The sequence below is a fragment of the Carassius auratus genome, chromosome 12 (assembly GCF_003368295.1).
Source record: "Carassius auratus strain Wakin chromosome 12, ASM336829v1, whole genome shotgun sequence".
Taxonomy (NCBI): Eukaryota; Metazoa; Chordata; class Actinopteri; order Cypriniformes; family Cyprinidae; genus Carassius; species Carassius auratus.
Window position 1 is genome coordinate 11,935,362 of NC_039254.1, and position 16,457 is coordinate 11,951,818.

A 16,457-nucleotide genomic window follows, 5' to 3' on the forward strand; every position below is an offset into this window, starting at 1 on the left:
CTGAATTTGACTGCAGGAAGACCTGGACTGTGTGGACCGAAGGAGAAGAAAATATCTAAAAATCAGATTTAGCCTGAGGGGTTTCTCCTGTTACATACGTGAGTCACACCCAGTCAGCCACAGAACATTCGTTATAATGTCAGGGCTTGTCCATGAAAACAACACAAATGAATGTAATACATAATAATACATTGTCATAGCTAAAAGTTGTCAACTTTAAAAAATGCGGCTCTTAACGGATGTGACTGACTGCATTCGCTCACTCAGACTTTCAAAAGAGTACAGGAAATCCAGGGGCATGTCTGTGGTTTCAGTGGTTTATTAAAAACAAGAACCTATGAGGCGCAAAATACCTTGGAATACATCTATGTGAAGAAATACACAAATTGCACATCTTCGTTTAGAAATTCAATATAGGAAATTTTGTTAACTGAACATCCAAAATTAAGGGGTGTACTTATAGAAAACTCTTTTCCTATACATGTGACAGACTGTAAAACAGAAGTGTATCTTAAACACACAGCCCATTGAATCACAAGTCATGTGTTACTAAAGTGAAGTGAACAACAATCTGCAGTGTAGCAATTCTTTTCAATACGGCATTGTGCTACAAGACACTTCTGCAAAACTTTGACATTTAAGAAAATGAAGTCTAAGCCTTAAAGGGTTAGTTCACCCAAAAATGAAAAGGCGGTAACACTTTGGAATAGGTAACACTTGTTAACTATTAACAACAACATTTCCCTCAATAAATTCTTAATTTGCTGCTTATTAATAGTTAGTAAGGTAGTTGTTAGGTTTAGGTATTGGGTAAGATTAGGGATCTAGAATAAGGTTAAGTAGAATAAGGCATTAATATGTTCTTAACTAGCACTAATACATGGCTAATATTCTAGTAATGTGCATGCTAATAAGTAATTAAAGGTCTCGTTTTTCGTGCTTTTTTGAAGCTTTGATTGAGTTTACAATGTGCAATATAACATTTGTTCATGTTTCGCGTGTAAAAAACAGTATTTTTCACACAATTCACTTATCTGTATACCGCTGTTTTCACTGTCATAAAAACAGGCTGATGACTTCCTTGTTCTATAAAGTCCCTCCTTCAGAAATACGTGACGAGTTCTGATTGGGCCAGCGGTTCATGTGTTGTGATTCGACAGCAGCTGAGCGCAGGCTGCCCTCCTGGAAACGCGATTGGGCTAGTTTTGGAGTAGTTTTGAGAAGCAAGTGGGCAGGATTTGTTTTGAAAACCTGGCAATCCTGATCTGAACGCACATGCTGGAGATGTACTTCTAATCACAGGAGCATTTTTACTGACGAGATGCGCATGACAATCGCATTCGATTTTTTTATTTTTCACAGACCTAACATCTAGTTAACAAAGCTAAACAGCTTTGCCCTTTGTATAGTAAGTCACAGAAACTGTTAAACGCACCAACTTAAATAATAAAATACACTTACCGGTTGTGGTCTATAAACAACGCCTTCTCCAGACAAAGAGGGAACTGCTCCATCTTTCAAGAATAATCTTTGTGTGTATCCGGCATTAAACTGATTGAGATTGAGAAAGCTGTCCTCTGCTAAATGTGCTGCACATAGTTTTAAATGTGGATTATAATTTTCAGAAACCGAGCTAAACATAAATTGCAACCATTGATCTCTAAGTACAGCATCCCTGGGAAGGCCAAACAAAGGTGATTGGACTCAGAAATAAAAATAACAGCGTTTCGACGACATGGCAAACACAAGAGCAGCTCTTCCTCTTCTCCGTCGGAGCGCAACGAGACCACGCCCCCTTTTTTGTGTATTCATGTGGGCGGAGGTTAGTCAAAAAACTTAATTACTGCAGGAACTAAAGGGACGTAGTCCAAACTGGTCTTTCGATGTATGCAGATTCTGTTAAATAAAATATCTCGCTTGGCATTGAAGTTTGAGCTTTAGAATTTTACAGATATTATTTATACTCGAACAACAACAACATAACACACTAACTAAAGTTTAAAACATGGGATCACGAAGAACGGGACCTTTAATAGGTGTTACCTATTCTAAAGTGCTACCAAAAAGGCTTTAATTACTCACCCTCACGTTTTTCCAAACCCTTAATGTTTGACAAAACAAAACAACGTATATAGGATTAAATAAAATACTATAAAGAAACGTGCTGCTGTGGTTATCGAATAGATTGCACACGCAGAAATGAATTGCTGCTGATTTTTGTGTTCAAAACAAAACATTCTTGTAGCTTTGAGTTATAGTTGAACCATTGAGGTCACATGGATTTTTATCATGTTCTTACTATGTTTCTTGGTCTGGGAACAGTTCCATCACATTGCGGGTGAGTAATGACAGAATTTTCATTTTTGGATGAACTATCCCTGTAATTAATGTAATTTACAAACGTCACTTAAAAACATTGATTATAAACATTATACACAAAAACTGTTTGTTTCAAATGTGTATGTAATGTAACTTCAGTGGAACACAAAAAAAATTACTTTCATTTACAGGTAAACTGTTGTTTTAAGGTTAATCACAAGCCCAACAGTGATGTAAAAACACGAACAATAGTTTAGTCAAACTTTTTTATTTTTTCCAAGTCAAAAAAAAAACAAACAAAACATAGATACAGAGATTGAAGTATCAGATTGATTTCTATACAGTGGCAATTTCTCTTAATTTAAATTCTCCTTTCCCCATAAACCCAACCCGGTTATTACTCAAACTCAAGAAAACCCTGTCTTTTCCATTTACGCTTTCATGCACACCCACTTACACACACAAACACACACACACACACTTACTGGGAGCCTGGGTATAGAGTATTAACTGGACTTGTTTGAAACATCCATGAAACTGAAGGCAAACAAGGGCATTAAAGAGACTGTCAGAACTGCTCTTCCCAATGCGATCTAAGGCCTTAAATCTAAAGCATCAAAAGTCTTTTACAAGTCAAAAAAACCTCCTGCAACTACCACTGTCCAGATGGAGAGTAATTTGAGGCAACCACAGGTTATAAAAAGGTAACACTCAAAAAGATCCTAATGCCTCTAACGCCCGAGTCAAATCAGTCTCTGTCGCCCTCTACTGTTAGAGCAAAAGATGATTCAGAATCAGCTGACGAAATTTAGATATGAAACATATGCATATTCGAAAGGTAACAAACCAAACTGCACTATTCTCCTCTCCCCAAGCACTTAATCCAAAAAGCAAAGCTGACCCAACGACAATGAAGCCAGCGCAAGAAAAAGTGTAAAATAAATGCTTTTCCTCAGTAAATCACACAATAGATTATCAATTGTAATGATGCATATATCAGAAAAAAACAATTATACACTTGTTACATTAAAGGGTTGAGTGCTGAGGACAAGGAAGGACTCATTAGATTTTAACCTAGGTGTTTATATATATTATAAAAAAAAAAAAAAATCAACATGGTGCATCTTATGTAAAGCCGGGCTCCAGCCTCACTCTCATGATAAAAGAAAAATAAAACCAAAAAGGACACAATTTCACACTCAGAGGTACAAGACCGCTGGTTACCATTTTTTTTTTGCAGTTTTTTGAAATTGTAAATTACTGGGCAGATGCTGGTGAAGGATAAGGCTTGCATCTTTTGGGGACGATGGACTAGAAAATTGATGCCTCAAATAAAGCATCTGTTCCCCCTCTCTGATTCTTAAAGAGGGTTAATCACTACACAAGACTTTTACCCATGTCATGGGCCGGCATACATAGACTACAGTATTACAAGACATTTCAACAAGTTTTCTAATAAACAGCCACTTTGAACCTCCTGCTTCTTTAGAAATAACATTTTTCATAAGAGAACTCAAATTAGACAGAAAAATCGACATTAATATTTAAACTGTCCTCAGTTCAGAGCTGGAATAAAGAATCAAAACTGGGAGCAAGCGCTTATTTACACTGGGGAAGAAACTAATAGCTGTAAAATGTGAGAAAGGTCAGTTTCTCCCCCTTAACATTTACGTTATAGAGATTTTTCAAGGTTTCATTTGAAACTTTTCAGATACAATCCACTGTTTTCTGTTTGAAGGCTTTTGGCAATACTTAAATTTCCTTTACATCCAACACTGAATTTGAGAAAAAGGGAGGCAGAAATGACTGGATGGATAGAGGAGGACAATGCATGGTCTTTCTCCTCCGAAAGCAGTCAATCTCTTGCATCTTTCCACCAACTTTGAGAAATGGTTCTCCCTCTAAACTTAGAGCGACCAAAGCGGTCTATACAAAGGCAGCCTTGTTTGGCTTGTAGTTCAAACCTCTAACCTAACAGATGCAACCACTGAAGCCTGTTTAGTGAGGCTATTTAAGAACAATTCATGAAGTCCAAAAGAGAAAAATCAAAAAGGATGTTGTCACATGTGGGATCCCAGGTTCCTCAGCCTTCCCTGTACATGACAACATCCCCAGCTGAGTGGCTTTCCTTCAGTCTTTATCCCAGGGTCAGAGTGCCCATAAGGGAAGTGGGACAAACCCCGGCACCAACCATCTTTAATTATTTTCTTCATCGCTGTCATCAGGGCTGATGGCGGGGCTGTAGGTTGGAGAGGTGGGGCTGTAGCCGGGAGAAGTGGGGCTGTAGGTGGAGCCCTTCGGACTAGTTGGAGAGTAGGTAGGGGAAGTGGGGGAGTATTTTGGAGAAGTTGGAGAGTAAGTCGGAGAGGTGGGGGAATATTTGGGACTGGTTGGGGTGTAGGTAGGAGAGGTTGGAGAATAAGTAGGGGAAGTGGGGCTGTACTTGGGAGTTGTTGGGGAGTAGGTTGGTGAAGTGGGACTGTATTTGGGCGAAGTGGGAGAGTACTTTGGGGAAGTGGGGGAATATTTGGGGGATGTTGGGGTATATTCGGGAGAGCTGGGACTGTAGGAGGGGGAGGTGGGGGTGTATTTTGGGGAGGTGGGGGAATAGGATGGAGAACTTGGGCTGTAAGAAGGTGAGCTTGGGGTGTAGGTGGGAGACTGCGGGGTGTAACGCGGACTGGATGGAGAGTAGGACGGCGAAGTTGGGGAGTAAGAAGGAGATGTGGGGGAGTAATTGGGACTGGTTGGAGTATAATTGGGAGAGGTGGGGGAGTAGGAAGGTGAGGTGGGGCTGTAAGATGGAGAGGTTGGAGAGTAACTTGGTGAGGTGGGCGTGTAGTTGGGCGAAGTGGGACTGTAGCTCGGGGATGTCGGGGAATAGGACGGGGAGGTTGGAGAGTAGCTTGGAGAAGTGGGAGAGTAAGAGGGGGAGGTCGGGGAATAAGATGGAGAAGTTGGGGAATAAGACGGAGACGTGGGGCTGTAACTCGGTGAGGTTGGGCTGTAGCTGGGGGATGTCGGGCTATAGCTGGGGGATGTTGGAGAGTAGGATGGTGAAGTCGGGGAGTAAGACGGCGAAGTCGGAGAGTAAGAAGGTGAAGTCGGAGAGTAACTTGGAGATGTTGGAGAATAAGACGGCGAAGTTGGAGAGTAGGAGGGAGATGTGGGCGAGTAGGACGGAGATGTGGGGCTGTAGTTTGGACTGGTGGGAGAATAAGATGGCGAAGTCGGAGAGTATGATGGAGAGGTCGGAGAGTAACCAGGGCTCTGAGGGGTGTATCCACCAGGAGAACGAGGCTCGTAGGCAGGAGAAGTTGGAGAGTAATTTGGAGACAAGGCTCCTGTTGAGAAAGACAAAAGGAGAGAAAAAAAACAATTACATTAGCAGCCAATTACAACCAAGTAAACTAAGACCATTATTCTTAAAAACGGAACAAGACCAAAATAAACAGTAAAGAGACCTGGTGAGGGGATATAAGGGCTAGCTGGTCCAGGGGATCCAGGAGAACCGGGAGTAGGAGACCAGGCAGGAGAATAACCAGGTGAGAATCCGCTGGCATCAGACGCAGCACTGGGAGAGAAGCCTGCAGCACCTGGTGTCATTCCACTTCCTGTATGGGGAAAAAAAGAACAGGGCATGAAATGAAAAATGTAAACATACACAAGATAATACACCATAAATACGGGTGGCAGTAAAACAAATCTGTGTGTAGCATTTCTTCACTCACCAACACTGGGAGACCAAGCACCATATGCAGGAGTGGCTCCTGTGTTCCAGGGAGTCATGGCAGGAGACATGCCACTCATGGGACTGGGGGCAGAGCCAAAGAACATACCCGTCGCTGTGGTGGAAAAATCAATGATTAACCACAGGTTTAAATTTGGGGACAGAGTATTAGGTTTAAGCATTCAAAAAATAAGTTTGACTTACGTCCTGCAACACTGATACCAGGGATGTTGGTGGGAATCTCCATACCATACTTGCACTTCTCAGCATCCAACAGCAGATCAAAGCAACCAGTGCCTGCAGGAGCCAGCTGCCCCAGCATGATATTCTCAGACACTCCTTTCATTGGGTCACATTCACCATGAGATGAGGCTTCCATCAAGACATCCACCTACAGAAGAGCAAGGGATAACATTTAAGATTTCTTTACAAGCTCAACCACAATACCATTTTAAACATTAAACGGAGCCTCACCGTCTCTTCAAAAGAGCACTTCATTAGCGGCCCAGTGTCCTGCCTGTTGATACCGTGACGAGTGATGGCCATCAAGTGACCCCTGCAGGTCATCGTGTCACACAGCAAGGCAAGATGGCGGTAGTTAACGTAAGAACCATCAAAAGAGATGACGTGGTACAACTCTCTTTCTAGAGCCTTACGCACAGCCTCAATACCAAGAACCTGCAGTTGAAGAGCAGACATTTCTGAATTTGATCTGAGAACCTAATAGTTTCCAAACTTTAGACAAGCTTTTAAACAATTCTTACAGTGAAAATCTCCACAATGTCGTTGGAGGTGGTTCTGACAGGGTCCACATCCTTCTCACTGAGAACCCTCATGAGGCTGACTCCATCAGTTTCCAGGATCCACTCTTGCAAAGCTTTAAACTCTCCCTCTTCTGTGATGATGATTTTTTTCTTGTTGTCAGTCTGTGGTAGATGCATGTACACCTACAAAAAAGGCAGGAGAAATTAAACCTCAATCTCAGGGCCATCTGTGTCCACAATTTAAAAGTGTCAGGTCGGTTAGCTTTTTTTTTGTTTCAGGAGCATGCCAATTAGCACTGCCTATTAGTTCAGAGCTTGTAAGCGTCATGTGCCTTTCTGGATGAACCAGCACTGCCACACATGCTTTCAGATTTACTGAAGTGAAGTTAAATGTCAAAAGATGGAAGAAAAAAAAAATACCTTGCTGATCTGCTCAATGCCTTGCAGTGTCATGTCTGTCAGCATGTTCGATTCAATGCAGCGAAGGAAGACATCGTCATCCATCTTATCCACTACCTCCTCATCCTAGACAAGATTCAACATTTACGATTTAACATTGTGAGAAAAGAGGCCAGTTACGTACTCCCCAGCAAAGATTAAAATTACAACGAATTACCTCTTGAAACTTGTTCTCGTCACTATTCATGATGCGGATTCGCAAAACCAGTTTCTCAGCATTGTCATCATTGAAGATGCAGTTAAGGTCATCGCCAAATCCTTGGAGACAAATATTTAAGTCAGAAAACTATACAACACCTAAGCATCCATTCTGTTTGCCATTTAAAAGTGTTGTATCAACATGCATTAATTCAATGATAAACTCAAGCCCACCTGCATTGATCTTCTCTGCGATTTGCTCCATTGTCAGTTTACGGTCAGTCATGTGTTTGCGATCAAGCTCGATACGCAGCAGCCAGGGTGAAATGCGGGTCACATCGAAGTCAGGCATCTCATAGTACACGTTGACCCACTCCTGATCCTCAGTCACCACAGTGTTCTGAGGGTTGGGGTCATAATAAATGGCTGTGTTGGCAGTGACCTTACGCAAGGTTGTGTGCTCCAAACGACACAGAATATCTTTGGCCCTCTCTGCGTCACGGGCCGCTTGGCCCAGGAGAAAGACGGTCAAGGAGGGGGTCTTGGGTCGCTTGGAGATGTTGATAAGCTCTTTGAGTCGAGGCACACCAAGAGTGACGTTTTTGGCGGACACACCGGCGTAGTGGAATGTGTTCAGGGTCATCTGAGTAGCAGGCTCTCCCAGAGACTGGGCAGCCAGAGCACCTACCATCTCACCAGGGTGAGCCTGAGGAAAAACAAAGCATCCTGCTTTTGACGATTTGATGAAACTAGATTACTCCCCATTTTCTCTCTTTTTTTTTTTTTTTTGCAGGTGCAGTAACTAAGCAAGCATTACTTACAATGGACTGGTTAAATTTGGACTCTATCTCTCCCAGCAGCCAATCAAAAGCCTCTGTGCTAAGACGGAACTCCTCAGTCATTCGCTTGGAGCACAGCGTGGAGCGCAGGTGGATGTTGAACAGCAGAGTGGCGTTCTCCTGGGCTTGCCTGCTTAACTGGTCTTCACCATTTACGATCACCAGCTTCTTACTCAACTCATGAACTCCTGCATAAAAAAAGAGAGCAAATAGCCATGTGCTATCGTTACAAGGCAAAGCTCACTCCAATAATAACAACAACAAGAAATGGTTAGTGCCACCACTATAATGACAAGGTAAAACAGCCATATTGGTTAGGGCTACATAAAATGTAAATCTCTTAAAGGTGCAGATTTGTCAAGCGCATAAGTTTGGAATCAGGTCTTCAGTCAACACGTATGCAAAGATGTAACTGTGGCCTTTATAATCAGCTTGCACAGGTCTGCCACAAGACAGTGGTAAGCTACAGGGATCAGTCGTCAGCAGGCTTTATTTAGCTACCACAAGCAGGAGTCTTTATTTAGCTGGGAGACCCGCTCAAATGCAGATAGCCTTAAGTCAGTTAAAGGGGTGTATATAGCGTGCAAGTCAAAATAAAAAGTTAGTTATAAGATGCCTAAATAAAATCCCTTTATAGGCGCAAAGTACAAAACCCACCTTCCACTACTCGTGCTGGGTTAAGGTCAGTTGGTGTTCGAGGATTGATGCGGAAAATCTTCTGAGCATTCCAGATCATTCTGGCCAAATTGCACGGTAGTACCACCTATGGAAAACATGGTTTGGGTTTATGACATTATACAGAAGTGTCCAAATAGTGATATTAATGCTTTGAGATGTAAAAAGAAGGGAATATGGATATTGATGGCACTTAAAATGGTCCTCTTAAGGGTCAGACCTTGCTGTCTCCTGTGGGGAAAATGGCCCTCAAGATTTCTCGGTCTTCCTTCATCTTCTCATACTCTCTCTCTAGAGCACTCTGGACATGGGCATTGGTCAACACATCTTTCACCACATCTTCCTGTAGAGTGCGGCGGAGAGCTCTATCATTGGCGTAGTCAAACTTGAACCTGTGCAATTAAAGAGAGGCAGAACGTTAGATCAGTGACGTTAGTCAGTTGAGCTCTGAGCTGATGATCAACCATGACCTGAGAAGACTTGAAAGCAGACTCCTAAATAGCTTGCTATCCATGTTCTTGTTGATTTTAGTTAATATGACTATATTGATTATATTACTTAGTTTAAATTGGTGGCAATATATAATTTTACTGCATATACTTGACAGAACAGAACTCACTTCTTCTCAAAGGCTTTGTGGGATGGCTTAAGGGTAGCCATGTTCTGGAACTCCACAGCCTCTCCTGCCAGACCATCCTCTCCATACCTCAGCTGGACAACTTGGTTAATGGAGTTTCTGACTGTAGCATCATACTTTACCATAACAGACTCCATAGACTTGATCAGACGACGCTGAATATAACCTGAAGGAATAGGAGTTTCATCAAAACGAAGTTTGAAGACAGTTTCAGGCTTTAACGAAAACTAATCTGATGACAATTGCACACAACATCTCACTTAGAAGACTAGAAGTTCAGATTACATTTAGTATTTGCCCTCAATAGCTGCTCAGTCCATTACCTGTCTCAGCAGTTTTGACAGCTGTGTCGATCAGACCCTCTCTGCCTCCCATGGCGTGAAAGAAAAACTCAGTTGGTGTGAGACCAGCCAGATAGGAGTTTTCTACGAAGCCTCTACTCTCTGGACCATAGTCATCTTTAATGAAGTGAGGGAGAGTCCGGTGCTTGAAACCAAAGGGGATTCGCTTACCCTCAACGTTCTGCTGCCCCACCACAGCAATAACCTAAACGGGAGAAGAGAAAGAACAAATACAGAGATTGTGAAAAAACTCCTGAACGTGCTTTTGAACTATTTCAAGATAAAAAGACACCATCTACGGTCTTCTCTCACCTGAGAAATGTTAATTTTAGAGCCTTTTGAACCAGCCACCACCATGGATTTGAAATTGTTGTACTCAGACAATGACTTCTGGGCAGAGGATCCAGTCTTGTCTCGAGCATCGTTCAGAATGCGGTTGACCTGGTTCTCAAAGGTCTGTCTCAGAGTGTTACCTGGGGTGGGCTCCAACTCATTGTTGTGGGCTTTCTCAATGACCTGTGAGGAAGAAATCATGGAGCACAACTGAATTCATGTACAAAAGCAACAGTCTGTTGTGTATTTATAAATACCTAAAACAAGGAGTGGATGCAGAGTTGCCATATCCTTCATATTGATATTAATTATATTAATTTATGAAAGTTATGGCAAGAGTGAATGGTTTAATCTTATGTGCGCTTATGAGATATTAAAGAATCCTGCTTTATGCTGTACTTCTACTCTCTAAGATGACTTCATAGTGTGTGTGTGTGTGTGACGAACCATAATGATAAAATTCTAGCTAGGGCTAGGCAGCCTTGAAGTTCTGATAAGTTTTCTGCATATGTGTATTAGTATCTGTCTGTACAGGGAGAAGCTCAGACAGTCCCAGGACAAACATTCAACTGCCAATGTCCAGTGTATCAGATATACATCTTTGGAGAGATGCCTTGCGTCTGACCTCGGATCACTTGTCTCCAAAATCGTTTACGTCTATGTGTGGAAACTAAGTTTATCTAGGTTTGGGAACCAATCAGAATTTTGTTGACATTGACGCAATTAGTATCCTCTGTCAGGGTATAAGCTGCTGTTGATTTTGAAATGTATGCAGAATGGCCTACGAACTCCAGAGTACTGAAGCGGACTTCTGCTGATGAAACTACAAACCATGTTCTTCAATAAATTTCTTTAATTGAACGCCATCTCTGACCCCTGGTCTTCATTCATCACATCATATCTGTCAACTCACCTCTATCACATCCTGTTTGGCTTTCTTAATCGTGTTTTGAATGTCCTGATATGTCGACTTATCGGCAATGGAGTCTCCAATACCAATAGAGTGACCTGAAGCAGACAAGATAGTTGTAAATAAACGAATAAGGACCAAAACTGTTTGTTTGTGCAAATATCAAGTCTTTTCTTTTTTTTACCCTCAATGAGCAGCCAGTTGTTGACGACAGTCTGGATGTTAGAATAGAAGAGTCGTGTGATGTCATGGCCCATCTCAAGGTATGAGATATGGACAAGAGAGCCAGCGGAGGTTCCCAATGACTTCTTACACAGGATCCCCATAATCAGCTCACCGTTCTCCACAATCACCTGCAAAATGAGATTAATGAATGAGAACAAACTTTCTTTTGCACAAAAACTAGATCCACATTTGGGCTGCACTACTGCACCTTAGTGTCTCCAGGGGAGATGTGTTTGTAAGGGCCGCTGTCCTCTTCATCGGGGTGGGTGCTGTGTGTGCGGATGGCATTAATGTGCCCAGGGATGATCAAGCTGAAGATCTGTTTGCCAGTCCAGAGAGGTCGAGGCTTCAAGATAGCTGGCTGGGGCACTTTGCCGTCCCATGTGGAGAGAAACATGAGGAGGTTCATCACCTCACCCTAAATGAAGCACACAAAATGATTAGCATCAATCTCATGTACCTATGCAACCTAACAGCTTCATAATTTGGTACCACAGCTTTGTAAACTCACCCTCTCCAAGAAGACGTCTCTCTTGGTGAATTTGCGCACAGCTGTCAGTGTGTCCTGCACAATACCCATGACAGGTCTGTTGGACTGTGGCGTGACAATCATACGAGGCACCATGGCCAGCTCTTGGATCTCAGCACGGGTCTCCAGGGACTGTGGCAAGTGCAGGTTCATCTCATCGCCGTCAAAGTCAGCATTGTATGGAGTTGTTACACTAGAAGTGAAAAGGATTTTCTCTTTTAAAACAAAGTCAAAACACTTCTATTAGAGCAATGGTGCTAAATCTGACCATTCGTTTTCACTATGGATTTGTAACAATTTCAGCAATTATAACTAATGATGTATTACACAAAATCAATATATTGCTTGTCCACGTATCAATCTACAAACAACGCGACGGATCAAGTCTTATAAACCCAGTGCACCTGAGGTTGAGTCGAAATGTTGACCAAGGCAAGATTCGCACTCTGTGGCCCATCATAGACATTTTGTGAAGCGTAGGCTGTCGGTTGAACACTATAATGTCTCCGTCACACATGTGTCGTTCCACCTAGAAAGAAAACAAACAAGGTTTTAAATGCTGTGCTCACTGTAACTGAAAATCACATTAATTTCTTACATTAAAAAAAAAAAATACTGACTTTGTATCCAATCTGAAGGTGAAGGTCACTTGGTTTAGGGTGGAATCGCAGGTCAATTCTGTCTCCGTTGTCTCTGATAATATATTTGGCTCCAGGGTACTGACTGTTACCTCTCCTCACAAGCTCTTGGAGTCTGTAAAGTAAAAAAATAAATAATAAAATTAAAAAGAATTTGAGAGCGCTGGGTTAAAGAGCTCTTTTAGAGAACTCTAAAATATTATTCAGGAAAGAGATAAAAAAAAAAACTAACATTACCTGTCAATGTTAAAGGGTGTGACAATCTCAGGAAAGGTCATGTTTGCGGCGATGGAACGGGGAACGCCCACCTGGTCGATCTGCAGGTTGGGGTCTGGCGTGATGACAGTTCGGGCGGAGAAATCGACACGCTTCCCCATCAGATTACCTCGGACACGTCCTTCTTTACCTTTTAGCCTCTGCTTGATAGATTTTAGTGGACGACCAGACTTTTGCATTGCCTGAATCAAGAGCATAGAGCAAAATCGTCATTAATATTTTACGAATCGTCCCATACTACATAACTGCAGATGATCAGATAGCAAATGTTTTAACTGGCTGCACCAGGTATCAATGCATCATGCAGCAGTCTTTTTTTTTTTGTGTACCCAGAATTTTCTCACACAATTGCATTTTATTATAAAAGCATTATTTGTTAATAATAATGCATTTTTTTTTTTTTTTTTTACAAATGCATTTCATTTTTATACAATAACTTCTATAGCAATTAGATTCCATGTAAATTCTATAACCACAAGTTACAGATAAATCTTTAGCAGTGAATTTATTATTAAATATTGACTTAAAAATGTGATCACTGTTAATAAGAATATATATGTTGCTTCTCAGATCTCCTAAGGTGTAGTGTACATCTTACCCTAGGTAGACCTGGCAGTTCATTGTCTACCATGGTGGCCACGTGGAACTGAAGCAGCTTGACATCCTCTGCTATAACATGCGCTGCAGCTCCACTCTGCTCATTTCGCTTCAGCTGGTTATTGATCTTCACAATATCCGCCAACTTGTGTGTTAAATCATCCTAAGGAGAAAAATATATATCAATTTAAAAAAAAAAAAAAAATATATATATATATATATATATATATATATATATATCTAACAGCTATCAGTATTATGAAATGCATACAACTTCTTTCACACTGTTTAATAAGAAATGCTTTGCTTACTTGGTTTCTAGCAGAGCCCTGCATGACCACAGCTGGTCTCACAGCAAGTGGAGGCACGGGCAACACCGTGACAATCATCCACTCGGGACGGGCATATTTGGGGTCCATGCCCAAGATCATGTCCTCTTCATCCGAAATGCGTTTGAAGATCTCATGCACACGTTCAGGGCTGAGAAGAATCTTCTTCTCCTGCGAGTCTTCGTTCACGTGCTTCCACTCAGCATACAGCTCCAGGCCAGAGCGACGGATACGTGGCTGGTACCTGCCACAGCCTCCATGACCCTTGAGAATTAAAAGTTCAAAATCAGTTTGAAAACTTCCAGAGCAAGCTGGAAAGTTTCAAACTGGCCTGTGTGTTTTAGGGGTTTACCTTCTCTTTAGTGAGGTCTTCTTCAGTCTCCTGCTGCTCCACTCCAAACTTGTTGTCCATCTCCTCTCCACCCTCACAAATGTTTTTGCCTTTACAGAGGTCATAGACGTGGGTCAGACGCTTCCGTGGCTGCCCCTTCGACTTGGTTAAAATGTCTTTGATTTTTGGATTGTTCTGGATAAAACAAAATTAGGAGATGTTTAAATACACTACAAAACTATTTGACAAAAGGAACTAGATCAGAAGAACAAGAGACAAAAATTGTAACAATCGAATATATCACACAAGGCAAACTGAAAATACGGCATACCGAGTCCACAAGCAGTTTTGAACAGAAGAAGCAGACACATCGGAGGACCTTCATGATCTTTGTGATGAAGCCAACATGAAAGACTGGCTTAGCCAACTCAATGTGACCAAAATGACCAGGACACTCAGTCATGTTACCTGAATGACAACAAGCAAATAAGCAGATGTTCAGCTTTAAATGCTTAACAATAAGCAAGACGGATAAATATCAGTTTATGAACATACCTGCACACGTCTGGCATCTGCCTGACCTTTCAATTACCCCTTGCCGGGGGTCCATAAGTCCCCCCAGTTTAGGGCGTCCTCCTTCTGTGGTCTCAGGGTACTTGATGCCCCCTTCAGTAACGGACATCCGTTTCTGAAAATGATAAACAGCATTAAAGTGTTGTACATTTTCACAACAATAGAAAAAATATTTGGACACTAAATGTACACTCAAAGCATACATATTTTTTGTAAATACATGAAATGCAACAGTTAAGTTTGCAAAAAGCAATAGTTCAGATGCCATGTGTCAATTATGCATTTAGCATTTTTAAACATTTTAATTTGAAACGTAACAATGGTTTAATAGTTGTATTTATAGTGGGTTTCTTTACAATACATGCTGCACCCTTACCCCATACATGCACACAATAACTATCTAAATGACAAAAAGTGTCAAAAGATTGCTCAACCCTGCATTCATTATAAAAAAATAAAAAGAGGTATAGGTCCTTAATTTACACATTATCGAATAAAACCAAGTTAGTTAGCCTCGCTGTCTAAAGAAAATGCATTACAGCTCAACATTGAAACATGACATTTGTTCGTCATTTATTTCAAAATATAAGTGCTCTTTGCAAACTGAACGTATTTGAGTTTAAATAAACGAAAGCATGCATATAAAAATTGTACATTTTATTGCCAGTAAGGGAGACATAGGGAACAATGTGGAAACATGGGATTAACTCTGGGTCTGCCATGTGACTCCATAATTGTCACATAAAAGTAACAAATAACAAAATGTTACAAGAAGTTAAAACTGTATAACTTCAAACAAGGCTTTCAGTGTCTTACTGCTAAATGTTACAGCAGGACTCTTGTGTAGTGTTCCTTCAACTTTCTAAACACATGCTCTTACTGAGGAAGAAGTGGCTAGCCGGCTAAGTTAGCAAAACACAAGTTCACAAAAGACACTGTATGTTAATATCCGTATTTAATGAGTTTAACACGATGTTGATTTGAGTAAGACAATAGTACTCAAAGAATTAAGAGAATACCCCCTCTCAAGAGCAAAACCTACAAGTTCATCAGGGCTGAGGACGCCGAATTGCACTCTCTTGATGAGGCGCAATGGGCATGCGCTGTCGCTGGAAGGCGGTCCGTGCATCCTGTCTATTCAAAGAGACGCGTCCTCCCCCGGCACGCCGCTTTGTAAAGAAGGAACACCTCTGAAACGCCACCAAGACTCTCCTGGCACCCAATGGTGACCGGAACTCGTCCGATGGCGGTTTCCCAGTGACCACCGTATCTTGCTAGTCAACGTGCTTTTAAATTTGTGTTTATATACTAGCTATTGTAGCAACCAGCTATCCCCTTCCCTTTCCCCGATCTACTCTCCAGTGCGCTCTAAGCGCATCTGAGAGAAAACTGTTCTCACACGGCTTTATATAGACTGTACGCTTTGCTACAGGTTTACACAGCCTACTTGGCAGGGGCTGAACAGTCAGAGGGCGGGTTATGGATCGATCTCTCTGTGCGCTTATTGGCCGCGAGGCTGGAACATATGAATAATTCATTAAAGTTGACGCAGAACCAATGGAGTTGTTCGCTTTTGGTTCCGGCGAATCCTATGTAGGCGGAGGCGGAACAAGACGTATGAAGAGATTCTATTGGCCCGTAAAAACCGAGGGTGGATCCATGGACACATTATTCATGAATATTCAATAACATTCGTCAATGTAAAACATTATTGGTCAAACGTTCTCGTAATATTCATGAGCAGGGAGCATTAGACCAATCGCAACCAACGCTTTGACGGCGGTAAAATAACTTTCTTACTGCCCGCCTTTTTT

The 16,457-nt window shown here is 41.7% G+C and overlaps 1 protein-coding gene across 1 annotated transcript; it reads right to left on the reverse strand.

Moving 5' to 3' along the window:
- Positions 1-2,571: 2,571 nt before the first annotated feature.
- On the reverse strand, positions 2,572-15,772 carry polr2a (RNA polymerase II subunit A). The gene is made up of 28 exons (XM_026277019.1): positions 15,686-15,772; positions 14,626-14,758; positions 14,402-14,538; positions 14,092-14,265; positions 13,722-14,003; positions 13,412-13,573; positions 12,775-12,995; positions 12,520-12,652; positions 12,304-12,428; positions 11,882-12,092; positions 11,579-11,788; positions 11,330-11,498; positions 11,149-11,243; positions 10,215-10,418; positions 9,885-10,107; positions 9,544-9,727; positions 9,145-9,316; positions 8,907-9,012; positions 8,232-8,437; positions 7,645-8,116; positions 7,430-7,530; positions 7,234-7,338; positions 6,814-6,996; positions 6,524-6,727; positions 6,254-6,440; positions 6,051-6,164; positions 5,784-5,933; positions 2,572-5,663 (listed from the first exon to the last, which is right to left on the reverse strand). Exons 1-28 carry the CDS (start codon positions 15,770-15,772, stop codon positions 4,516-4,518), a joined length of 5,898 nt encoding a protein of 1,965 aa, XP_026132804.1. The 3' UTR covers positions 2,572-4,515.
- Positions 15,773-16,457: the final 685 nt, after the last annotated feature.

What these genes read in the sequence shown, in the direction of transcription:
- polr2a (XM_026277019.1), bottom strand. Translation starts at nt 15,772, where the DNA reads ATGCACGGACCGCCTTCCAGCGACAGCGCATGCCCATTGCGCCTCATC. An exon ending in TGTCAAAACTGCTGAGACAG is followed by an intron (nt 9,728 to 9,884) that starts GTAATGGACTGA and finishes CTATTCCTTCAG; the next exon opens with GTTATATTCAGCGTCGTCTG. An exon ending in GCATTGAGCAGATCAGCAAG is followed by an intron (nt 6,997 to 7,233) that starts GTATTTTTTTTT and finishes CCTTTTTTGTAG; the next exon opens with GTGTACATGCATCTACCACA.